The sequence below is a fragment of the Myxocyprinus asiaticus genome, chromosome 34 (genome assembly GCF_019703515.2).
Source record: "Myxocyprinus asiaticus isolate MX2 ecotype Aquarium Trade chromosome 34, UBuf_Myxa_2, whole genome shotgun sequence".
Classification (NCBI taxonomy): domain Eukaryota; kingdom Metazoa; phylum Chordata; class Actinopteri; order Cypriniformes; family Catostomidae; genus Myxocyprinus; species Myxocyprinus asiaticus.
Genome location: NC_059377.1, coordinates 37,631,728 through 37,644,674, shown reverse-complemented (window position 1 = coordinate 37,644,674; position 12,947 = coordinate 37,631,728). Strand labels below are relative to the sequence as shown.

Below are 12,947 nucleotides of genomic sequence, written 5' to 3'. Positions count from 1 at the left end.
TCCCTCTGGGGTGCATCATGGAGTTGCAAGCCTTGCTCAGAGTCGCAGTTGTGATAGAAGGAGTTTGTAATCTTAAATAGCTCTCTGGTTTCTGGGTCACCCCTATGTGGGATTAAACTCGCATCTATTGTGTTTATTCACACCACAGTTGATTAAATATTTGGCTGCCACTGCATGCACAGATAGAATCATTCAACACCATATGTAACTTCCTAAAAGTGGTTCTTCACCCTGAATCACTTCAACAGCGAGGCACAGGACAGAAATGGAAGAGAGGCAACAGAAAGACAGCTTATTTGATATCAAAGAGAGCAGAAGGGAATTAGATAAAACAGCAAAGTCAAGATTTGAGGAGACTAGAGTAAAGCACACAATATATGTCTGCAAACAAACATGTACACACACAAACATTTAAACAGTTGAACAAACTTTAATCATTTAAATAAATTACTTCAAAAGAGGAAGAACACAATCTTTATTTACCCAGAGAGCAAATTTTTGCTGTGAGAAGATTTTGTAGCTGACACGTGTAACTTTTTCAGTGTTAAAATACTTTTTCTTAACCCTGTTTAATATGTAGAGACAACTATAAGTAAGCCATTCATAGGCTGATTTACTCTCTGTGGCACTATAAAAATATTGCCCTGTTTGTTTAAGCGTCTTGACTGCCCAACACAGCATTATCCATTGGTATAAGTTTGAGGCGGGACTATCTGTTTGTTTAATCAATGGTAGATGGGGTGAGTATTCAGGAAAGCTGTTTGAAATCAATGTTTATTTTTGCAATTTTGTTTGGTGGCGCTAGTGATGCAGAAATTACAGACTTCAGCTTTAAATTGAAGCAATGTGCCCCTATCTGCGACAATTTGTACAGCGATGAAGCGATGCGGGTTTTTTTTTCACTGCATAGGTCGTTCTGTTTTGTTTGCCTAGAGAAAAACCTCACTAGCTCACTACAGATGTAATCTGATTATGAAGTAATTAGTTACTGTAATCTAATTACTTTTAAGTCAAAAAGTAGTGCATTACATTTTAAATTCTTGCATTTAGATTACAGTGACTTTCAATTACGTTACTTTTAAATAATTGAGTTACACATATTTCTAATTATTGTTACACAAATGTCATGTACAATACAGTTAAAACATGTTAATATGTACTTCTTTTTGCATCTCTGTGTCAGCTTAATGACATTCGCCCCCTAAGGAGTCATAAGGCCCTTTCCCACTGGCAGTACTAAAGCCCGTTTTAGGTACTTTCCCCTGAGACTTTTTTTGTCGCTTTCCCATCTAAGGACCTATAGTTCCTCAGAGCCATTTTTGGGGGATTTTTGCTCCTACTTTGGAGTAGGCACTTTGGGGGCGTATAGGGACTGTTGGAGGTGTTGCAGCCTGTGATTGGTCAAAAACCTATGACACACAAATCACTGAGAAAGGAGAGGAGTCCACAGCCGCCGTTTGTAAACAACTAACCGCTAGCCTGCTACTGAGAGGATTTTTCAATTCCCTTAACAGAAATAAAATAAAACCAACAAAGTATCCAAAGAGGATCACCCGTTTCACATATGTGTGTGTGTGTGTTAGTGTGTGTGTGTGTGTGTGTGTGTGTGTGTGTGTGTGTAACTTTGTCGGGAGATACACTTTGAGTTTTCATTACATCTGTACTGTTTGTACTGTATGACTATACAGAAAATAAAGTGATTTCTGGATTACTACATCTTATTTTTCCTGGGATGACAGATATAAATAATCAGATGCTTATTGAGAGTGGGTAATTGAGCTCTATTATACATTAAATCATCATGAAATCTAGTTTACATGAGGAAAGTGTTGCGTGCCAGGACATATTTTTTAAGTCAATGAGTGAGTATTTCAGTACAGTAATTTATGTTGAGCCATAAAAGCCATTATTGTAAAAGATTATGTTGATAAATAGGTTTATAATGCTTTCAACGTTGTCTGCTAAGCGTGTGCTGTGTGGTAGTCTAACCGCTCAACTGTCACTCCAGCTGCAGCACGCACAGCTCTTGCGGCATTTAAACTGTAACCTGAAGACAAAGTCTGCGTCCGAAAACAGGAAAATGCTGCCTTCGGGGGCTGAGGTAGGATGAAATAAGGTGCTTTTTAAACTGTTCAGAGACCAGTTTCCTTTAGAGTTCCATTCATCCAAAAACCCTCTCGTTTAACTGATTAGGCAGCTGCCTACATTTTTGGATGCATCCAAAGCTCAAGTTTAACAGCCCCAACAGAAGTGTAACACCAATCCTGGCGTCCTCCGTCGGTATTGTTGATTTCGTTGTTGTTGTTTATATTTAATTGCACGTTCCAACCTTGTCAGAAGATAAAATGGTCGATACTAGATTACGTCACTACTGTGGTTACTTTTGTGAATACAAATGCAACAGGGGAAAATTCTCCTCGGGTGTTCCGTTCCTTGTAAGAGTTCTCATCTAGAAAGTTACTAAAGGAATAGTATAGGACTGTAGGTGGGAAAGGGCCTATTGTAAGGGAGAACTGTGTGGTGCTGAGTGTACAGTATGACTTGCGTGCAACAATAAACAAGGAGGAAATATAGACAATTATTTGGAATTCATTGAGTGTTTAAAGTGTTTTGGAAGGTAACTTAGAAGTAATTAGTAATGTGATTACTTATTCAATGAAGTAATCAGTAAAGTGATATGATTGCAATTTTAGAGATGTAATCACTAATTTGTAGTGGATTACTTTTTGAGTAACTTACCCAAAATAAGACAAACGGACCAATAAAATAAAAGCTTTTGGGTCATGTGTATGGAACTAGCATTCCAAATAGAGGAAGGGCTGTTGATATCTGTTGATTAATTCACAGCACATTATTACTGGGACAAAATGTTACATTAAAACAACACATCCCTATGTGAGAAAATTGCAACAGTGTGTTTTTTCACTTTTTTCATTTATGAAACATTCTGGTGCAAAAATGTTTGTGTCATGTGTCCAGAACCGTCATTCCTGGAACTGTTGATATCTGTTAATTTTCCACCTTTGAAGGGGTGAAGGGCTGTGTAGGGATCCATTCATTTGTTTGAAACCATTAATACTTGGTGTGAATAGTCCTTTGCACTCACATATACACACACACACACACACATGCACACTGCATCCTCTCTTACACCTCATAGGAAGTGTGAACACTTTATATTAACTAATACACACTTACCAAACCCCACTGACACAGCGTGTGGAGAGGGCCCGGGGCATTATCTCTGAGCCTTGCTGCATGAAACCACCAATTGGAAACCACAGGCTGTTTCCCAGTGTGTACTGGTTCTCCAGGAGATCCCTGCGGTCACGCCAACATGGGAAAGGGTTATACCATTCATATGGACTCAGCCTGGGGGGAGGGAGGGAGGGAAAGAATAAAGAAAGAAAGAAAGAAAGTTAATATATCATGACATGTTTAATATTTACCAGTCCATCAATGACAGTTAATTAAAGGAATAGTTCACCCAGAAAGTACACCCTCATGTAATTTCAAACCCATCTGACTTTCATTTGCAGAACACAAAAGAAAATGTTTTAATAAATATTGCAGGCCATCTTTTAAATACAATGGCAGTTGATAGTGCCTCACGTTAAAGCTTAAAAAAACACCCAGAAGTATCATAAAAGGAGTCTATGCGACTCCAGCATTATATTCCAAGTCTTCTGAAGGCATATGATAGGTTTTGGTAAGAAACAATCAAATTCAAGTCATTTTGCAGTGAAAGTCTTGACGTCCATTGCACGTTCATGTGCGCTATAAGAGAGGCTTTTTTACAGTGACATACATGTTCACGCAAGAACTTGTGATGTTTTGAACAACATGAGGGAGAGCTAATTATGAAAAAAAACATTTTTTTTGTGAAATATCCCTTTAAAGCTGAAATATGTAATTTCTGTGTCACCAAACGGAATTGCAAAAATAATTATCGTTTTCAAACATGTTTCCTGAACACTCCCCCCATCTTCTATTGGTCACAAAAACAGGTATTTTTGCCCCCAAAAGCTGGCATAGGAGAAAGTATGTGTTTTAGACAGCGAAAAATATTACACACATCAGCTTTAAAGACCCACAGTGAAATCAAAATAAGCTTTTTAAAATTAGTCCACGTAGAACATTTAAAACCTCCGGGAACACAAAGCAGAAATATTGACAACTCAACATGCACTCATGTGCATATTCAAATTTTTGTCCGATAAAATGCTCTCTGAAATGAGAATTTTCGCTCCCCTAAGACTACCTGCCACAGACTAGCAACAGCAAGCAGCAAATCATGCTTCTAAAGCGTAAACTAAAGCGTATTGGCTATTATTTTTTATACAAAGCATTCGATATGTCCAACCATTTTTGTTTCAATAAAAAATACGTCAGTGCAAGAAAGGAAACTGTGCCGGTCAAGCCATTTCATTCAGGCTAGGGCAGATACAGTATTTTGAAAAGCAAAACGCTTTCTTAGTGCTTTTGATAGGTGGAACACTTACCAGGTTCCCCAGAAAGAGTGCTAGACTCTGGATATAATGAAATCAAAAATAGATGTGTATGTTTGAGTGACAGTATGGTACCTGGCTGCCAGGAAGAGTACACAGCTAACAGCCAGATAGGCTAACAGCATAAAGAGCCAGACAGCTGGAGAAAAGGGATCCAAGAAGGAGAAATAACCTGGCTTCCTGCCCTGTAGAGAGCACAAACAATACTGTGAATGCAGAGAATCTCAATCAGCTGAAAGCTTTCCTGATACAACTCTTTTTTTGTTCCATATAGTGCACCCATTCAAAGTGACATACTTTTGTTATGTTTATGTCAAACCATTATAAGGAATTTTCAAGTAAGATTGCTATATGTATTTGCTTTATTCTTTCTTTGTTGTGTTTTATTCCTGTAAAAAGGCACTGATTGTTGTTCCACCATGTCTGTTTTTTCATTCAGTTAAGAATATTTTTTGTTAACAATTTTTATTGATTCCATTCACAAAATAAACATAACATAAAATAAAATATGGAATCAAATTATATACATTAAGCCCCTCCCCCTGAACATTCTTTTAACTACAAATTAACTGCTTTTATGAAATATAATTTCACTAATATTAGCCGAATTAGGTGATTTCAGATATAGTACAGTATAAGTAAAATACGCAACCACAATTACGTGTATCAAAGATGTAACTTACTATGTGAACACGGTACAGGATACTAATGCCAAGATTCATGAAAGGTTTGGAGAAATCTATAACCTTCTCCCTCTCCGATGTGATGGTAAATCCAGCTACAGCCATATCTGCTTTCTGCACAAGTTAGAGAGGAAACACAAGAGAGATAGTTAGTAATACTAGTTTAAATTGAGTTGAGAGGAATATTCGGGTTAAGCTCTATCGACAAAATCTGATGCAGATTCTGTCAGTAGAGGCCAACTTGTTTTTAACCCTGAATATTCACGACTAGTGCTACGAAAATACAGCCAATTTCAACCTTATTAGGTATGGTTCTTTTTCTGTAGTCTATCCATTATCAGCATCACTTTTGAAACAGGTTTTAGTGCTGAAAATACATTTTTAGTGGCCTAGACATTGATTTGGTTATATGAGTACCTGTGGTAAGAAGTGACTCACATCTTAGTGAAGTATATCAGGTTTACTTTCCACATAATTTTAAACCATTTAAATGCAGCCAAGTCCAGCCTTCCTCAATCACTGTTGTTACTGAAAATTGCACCAACTTCAAGTGTAATAAAATGTACAAAAATATCCTATAATCAGTCTAATGTCCTACTGGTACGTGCCTCTGGGTTGCGCTTACACTAAACTTTATGTTCCATTAATAGACATATGAATGCTGGAGAACAGGAACACAAGCATTTTTATAGAAGTTTTAACTTCCATTTGTTAACTCTGAGCTGTAAATTTGTACAGCGAAAAGACGTTCGACTTGGTTCGACCAAGGATATAAATGGCACAAATTGACCTGTTGGGTCAATACAAAGAATTTAAACTTAAAGCTGTATGGTTTGCATAGTTACAGGAAAATAGAGTAGATAGTAAATGTTTAATTTATTATTATTTGATGCTTATATTAAAAACAGAAGCCCTACACTGTGACATCATATCCTGTTGCCCATTTTTCATAATCAAAACCTAGTGTGACCGCACCTTTACTAACAGATACTACTCATCTGTTGTGGTGATGAACTGGTGGGTCGTGACCCAAAAATCGCGGGATCGAATCGAATTTGCCGCAAATTCATCCACTACTTTGTTGAAGCTAGCCTAAAAGAGTGCAACATTGTCCGCCCACTTTTTCAGCCATCTTGGTTATGGAAATGTAAGTGCAGCGTAGTTCTAGCGGGAAGACTAGCAGCTGTTCATCATCGCACTATTAGCTAGGTAACTCCTAGCCAATCACATGTAAGCCATTGCTTTATAATCTGCTCACAATATATCACATTGCTGGTTCAGTGTGCAACCTCCACCACCCAACCACCACCAGTTGAGTCCCGTCCTGCACGGGGGTAGGCTCCTCGCCTCCTGCACTCCTATCTCCGGCAGGATATGACGGTTCCGAGTACAACTTCTTCGGACTGCCAGACGGGGCTTACGCCAAAGAGAGACATTACATTTCTGTTTTATATTCATCAAATAAATGTCATCTTAAATTTCACTCAAGTCTGCGAGTCTTCCTGATAGAAGTGTTTTTCCCATTTATTTTTTTCCATAAGGATTTGTAAACCAACCAGTTTTGAGGTGAATCACAACATTACAAACTTTGATTTGAAGCAAATAACTTTTTGAAAATTTGACAAAAAGACAGATTTACAAGACTGTGTACTTAATGTCTTTGATGAGGGAATTAATTACAATCTAATGAAGCACTGCGAATGATGTAATCGAATTCAAATCAGTGAAAATATACAAAACTATTGATTTTAGGTTGTTGATTTTAAAATAGAAACAACATATTTTCAGTGTCGGGTGTAATCTAATTACAAAGTAATGATTTACTGTAATCTAATTACTTTTTAGTCAAAACGGTAGTGTAATGCATTACATTTTAAATTATTGTTATCAGATTACAGTTACTGATATGGTTATGCTGCGAATATATTACTTGTGAAGAATACATAAATTATGGCCCCACAACTAGACATTGTGAAGGAGAAATGTGAGATGCTGAGTGTATGACTTGTGTATAACAATGAACAAGAAAGAAATATAAACATTATTTTTAATTTGTTGAGCATTAAAGTGTTTTAAAAAAGTAACTTTAAAGTAATTAGTAATGTGATTACTTTTCAATGATGTAATTATTAAAGTAATCTGATTACAATTTTAGAGAAATTAGTAGTAGTTTGATGTGGACTACTATTTTTAAGTAACTTGTACGTTTTTTTACGTTTATTGTAAAATATTCAGGTCTATCAAAATATATAAGTATTTTTCTTAACTCTACAGCATCATTCACAGTGTGTTATGGAAGTTGGCGGTGACTGCAGAGCTCTTTTCATGTGCCAGGATTCTCTGATTGCTGGATGTTTTCTTCTCAGGATCATGGGTAGTGTAGTTCCTCACCAGGAATTCCAAAATATTTTTTTTATTTTTTTAACAAAGTTGTAATAACGCAGACTGATGGCTTCAACAGAAGCATACATGATTAACAACCTTGGAGCTCACAATAGGTCTGTCTTTTAAGGTTTATAAGTTATCGTTAAAAATCAGTTCCTTATGAATAAAATGAATGGTATATTTACTTCTGGAACTAGACTGTTCTCTAGGTAGATGTGACATGTGACTAACAGAAATGGAATAATGTGTCCCTGAATGAGGGGGGGGGGGGTCAAAAGTAACAGTCAGTATCTGGTCAACAGCTGCATTAAGTACTGCAGTGCATCTCCTCATGGACTGCACCAGATTTGCCAGTTCTTGCTGTGAGATGTTACCCCACTCTTGTTACCTCACCAAGGCACTTGTAAGCTCTGATCCAACAGGTCCCAGACGTGCTCAATGGGGGATCCGGGCTCTTCACTGGCCTTGGCAGAACACTGACATTCCTATCTTGCAGGAAATCACACAAAGAACGAGCAGTATGGCTGGTGGCATTGTCATGCTGGAGGGTAATGTCAGGATGAGCCTGCAGGAAGGGTACCACATGAGGGAGGAGGATGTCTTCCCTGTAATGCACAGCATTGAGATTGCCTGCAATGACAACAAGCTCAGTCCGATGATGCTGTGACACATCGCCCCAGACCATGACAGACCCTCCACCTCCAAATCGATCCCGCTCCAGAGTACAGGCCTCGGTGTAACGCTAATTCCTTCGACGATAAACGCGAGTCCATCCATCACCCCATGTGAGACAAAACTGCGACTCGTCAGTGAAGAGCACTTTTTGCCAGTCCTGTCTTGTCCAGCGAAGGTGGGTTTGTGCCCATAGGTGACGTTGTTGCCGGTGATGTCTGGTAAGGGCCTGCCTTACAACAGGCCTACAAGCCCTCAGTCCAGCCTCTCTCAGCCTATTGCAGACAGTCTGAGCACTGATGGAGGGATTGTGCGTCCCTGGTGTAACTCGGGCAATTGTTGTTGCCATCCTGTACCTGTCCCGCAGGTGTGATATTCAGATGTACTGATCCTGTGCAGGTGTTATTACATGTGGTCTGCCACTGCGAGGACGATCAGCTGTCCTTCCTGTCTCCCTGTAGCGCTGTAAGGCACGTTCACGCAGATGAGCAGGGACCCTGGGCATCTTTCTTTTGGTGTTTTTCAGAGTCAGTAGAAAGATGTTTTTATAACTGTAACCTTAATTGCCTACCGTCTGTAAGCTGTTAGTGTCTTAACAACTGTTCCACAGGTGCATGTTCATTTAAGGTTCATTGAACAAGCATGGAAAACATTGTTTAAACACTTAACAATTAAGATCTGTAAAGTTATTTGGATTTTTACAAAATTATCTTTAAAATACAGTGTCCTGAAAAAGGGACGTTTCTTTTTTTTGCTGAGTTTTGCTGAGTATTTACTATTTCAAGAAGCTCTTGAGAAGAAAAAACATATACAATTATCTGTAGTAAACTCCTCATCTGATAAAGACAAAGAGCGGGTGAGAAAAGAAACGTGTCAAAACAAAATTTAGCACAAGGAGAACGAGAAAAGAGACGGACAAAGAATTGAAGAGATAATAAAAGGATGTAGGTGTACTGGAGAAATGGAGAGGTTGATGGAAGAATTTGATATGAGAGTCCTTGGAAAAAGAGGGCTAAAGTGTGGAATTCAGTCCAAGGAAAACGGAAATAGAGAGGGTGAAAGATAAAGCCACAGTCCTTGACAGAAGAAACAGACACTTGCGGAAAGGAGTGATGAGGAATGGTTAAAAACAGAGAGGTAAAGAGCAGAATTTTTGCGAGGACACAAGGAATATTGTTCCCTTGAGAGATGAGGGGAACAAGGGATACTGTTTGAAAAATGAAGGGGAGAGAAAAAAAAACCGCAAGGGTGAACGTTCTTGAGGAAGGGAAAAAAATTGTTAATAAAACGCCACAGGGGGGTTATTTTCCCCTTCTTCTTTTGTTCCTCAAGGAGGAGGGGTTGATCAGTAGCAGTTAATTCTGCTAAGAAAAAAAAAAGTGTACCCAAGACATCTCTCGATCTGCTTAATTACTGCTTAATTGATTACTTGGAGGGAGCTTTGTAAACCACTTTGAAAGGGGGTCATTAAATATTGTTGTCAAGAAAAAGAACTGTGTGTGTGTGACTCCCTCAAAAACATGTTCAGGTAAAATTTTACCCCCCCTTAAAAAATGTGAAATAAAAAAAATTGTCATAAAGAACGTGAACCATATTTTTAGGACCGTTAAGATTTTTTTTTTTTTTTTTTTTGGCATTGTGACATTTTCATAAATTAAAATAAAAATCTCATAAACGTATTGTGTCCAGACCTTTAACTTTGGATTTTTTTTTTGGAATTCCCATAATCCTATTAGTTTCTCATGAAGATTTAAAAAATATTAATATTAATAATATTAAAAACAGACTTCTAACTCCTGTTAGGTTTGGGTCATTTTTGATTGCTTAAGAGTTTAAGGTGCACTCAGCAACTTTCATTGTTTGTGTCATCTTGGACTTACACTGACACCTAGTGGCTTGGATGCAGCGTCATTAAAATCAATAGTTTTAAGTTTCAGATGACACTGTAGAAATGTAGTATTCACAGTCAGCCATGATTATTTAATGCTTTAGTGAAAGTGTCCAATAACAGGGCGTTTACTGAGATTAAGTGAGTAGTGTTCTGCTGGTCATGTGATTATAACATGGCAGCCCCCATGAGGGGACCCTCTCCATGTAGGTTAAAACAGCTTTTATAATGTTACAGATAAGACTAAACATCTTCATTTTATGTGAGTGGTCATGATTTTATACATATATTTCAAAATTACAATTCATTTCTTTAGGAGTTAAACTTTTTTAGTGAGGAAAAAAATACTCAGTGCACCTTTAAAGGTGCACTCAGCGATTCCTGAGAAACACTGTTGATATTCGAACTCAACTGCCAAAATAAACACACACCTCCCTTCGGTGATCCTTTGGAAGCTCCGCCCCCCACCAGCTCCAGACACTCACAACTCTCCTGCTATTAAATCTAACATCACAATAACAGCATATATGGGTTCTGTGAAACATAGCAAAATTTGTTACCCACCTATCTAGAAGAAAAGAGCAACTTCTGCATCCGTCTTCAAGCCTTTTACCTCTCAGAGGTCTCTCCACCGCTGAAAAGCCTCACCGATGTTGACGTGGCTCCTAGCCCTAAACTTATCATAATCCTTTTTTAGTTTATATTCGTCTGACCTTTTTCTCTTGGTCTGTTTCTCAGCCATTTGTCCTCCTTCGAGTTTAGAAAGTTCGCATCAGCCAGATTTGCCGTCGCTCTTCTAATTAATTTCCCTCTCGCTCTGCCCCCACACCCCATCCTGTGCATGCGCAAGAACCACCCCCTGTTGCTGATTGGCTGGAGTAGTGTTGTGTGGATCGGTCCGATCCATTTTGTCCCATTTACATGTCCCAGAGTCAGGGCTGTGTACAAATACTAGATTTTTTCATCCCACCCACAGAACAGACAGCTAGCAGACTGTGAGGAGATAAAGTGTATTGGATTAGAATTACTGAGTGCACCTTTAAAAACAGTGAAAAACTAAACTTAATCTTGTATTTGGTAAAAAAAAAAAAAAAAAAAAAAAAGGCCTTTGGATTCTCTGTAACAACGATGAATAAATGTATAATATTATGATTCTCATAATATGTCAGGGTGTCTTGGGTGTTTACCAGAGTGTTGCTAGGTGGTTGCTAGAGCATTACTACATGGTTACAATATGACCTGGACATGTTTTGAACAGATCCGCGAGATTCACCTGTGTTTTTGTATGTGTTTGAGTGGGCCGGTATGTGTATGTACTAGGTTCCCACACACAAAACACCAATGTGTGCCAACTTTAAACTGTAATGTATGGTACCACAGAATAGGTAGAGACAGAAGGAAATGATTAGTACGTGTATGTGTGTTGCCGTATTTCAAAAGGGCTTTGCCGAAACCTGCCCACACTGGGGTTAATAGAATGTCATTAACGTTCTCATTACCGCTGCCATTATTTTTAGCATTAGTGCGAGTAGCGTTAATGTGTGTAATCTCTACTCTAATGGAAACATCAATTGTCAAAGGTCCATTGTGAAAATACAGCTTCAAAGCATCTTCTCACAAACAAATAAAGTATATATGGATCTTACAAATGTTACTAGAAAGTACATTTTCAAATATAATGCCTCAGAAAATGTTTGAGTTTTGTGAAACTGTATGTGATTTATGTGTATATTAAATATTAATCATGTTAAGAATGCTAGTCTGAAAGTTTTGGGAAAAATAAAACAAATAAATTCTTTAAATATAGTATATTTACCATATCCCCAAAAAATGAGGCATGAAGATATGCATGTCAGTTAGTAAATATTATTTTTTTCTTTTAAAATATACTCTCAAAAAGGTACAAGGGCCATTACTGGGGTGGTACACCTTTTTTTCCCTTTTTAAAGTGTATATCTTGTTTTGGATACATAATTGTACCCTAAGGACCTATTGTGTACCTTTAAGGGTACAATTATATGTTTTGTTCCTCTGGGAACAAATTCTTACCTTATTATCTTCTTAAGCGTACAAATATGTACCCAAAAGAAGGGTACCACCAAAGTGAAGGATTTGTACCATAAACGGTACCTTTATTTATGAGACTGTATCCTTACAAAAGGGTAAAAAGGGACAGTGATGGCATCAGATGGTAATACCATAGTACTTTAATATATACCATGGTACTGAAAGATAACCATTTTCATGTACCATATCTACCATTTCCCAACATGTGAAGCCTTCAGATATGTGTGTTTAGTAAATTTTTAATTTTAATTTTAATTCATACCCTTACAAAAGGGTAAAAGGGTACAATGATGGTATCAGATGGTAATACCATGGTACTTCAAATATATATACCATGGTACAGAATGATCATCATATTCATGTACCATAGTACATGTCCAAATAAATGTGCCATCACCATGCTTCCATGTCCATAATAGTACTGATTGGTACTTTTGTAAGTAATAGCCAAACATAGCACAAATAGTAAATGCTCATGTAGTACGACAGGCTGTCACCTTTCTGTTTTTAATGTGTGGGTAATGATGTCATTCACTGACAGCCAATCAGTGCTGTGGCTGGCCTATTTAGGGCTGTTGTTTGCCACCTGTAGGTGTCTCAATCAACTCTGCCAGTGTATCTACTGCATAGCTGCAGTTTGCTACTTTGGCATGGTCTGACTACCACCTGTTCCTGATGGGCTGGTTGACCTGCTGAGCATCCTGTCTGTGGCTGGAGTTGTGGGGTTCACCTATTAACCCTGGG

The 12,947-nt window shown here is 37.9% G+C and overlaps 1 protein-coding gene across 3 annotated transcripts in view; it reads right to left on the bottom strand.

Moving 5' to 3' along the window:
* LOC127425032 (glutamate receptor ionotropic, kainate 5-like) overlaps nucleotides 1-12,947 on the bottom strand; it is a 132,155-nt gene that overhangs the window by 21,970 nt on the left and 97,238 nt on the right. For all 3 annotated transcript variants that reach the window (XM_051670634.1, XM_051670633.1, XM_051670632.1), the window contains 3 exons: nucleotides 5,192-5,305; nucleotides 4,584-4,693; nucleotides 3,199-3,372 (listed from right to left, as the gene is read on the bottom strand). In XM_051670634.1, coding sequence (XP_051526594.1) covers nucleotides 3,199-3,372; nucleotides 4,584-4,693; nucleotides 5,192-5,305 — 398 coding nt within the window. The remainder of the gene's footprint in view (nucleotides 1-3,198; nucleotides 3,373-4,583; nucleotides 4,694-5,191; nucleotides 5,306-12,947) is intronic.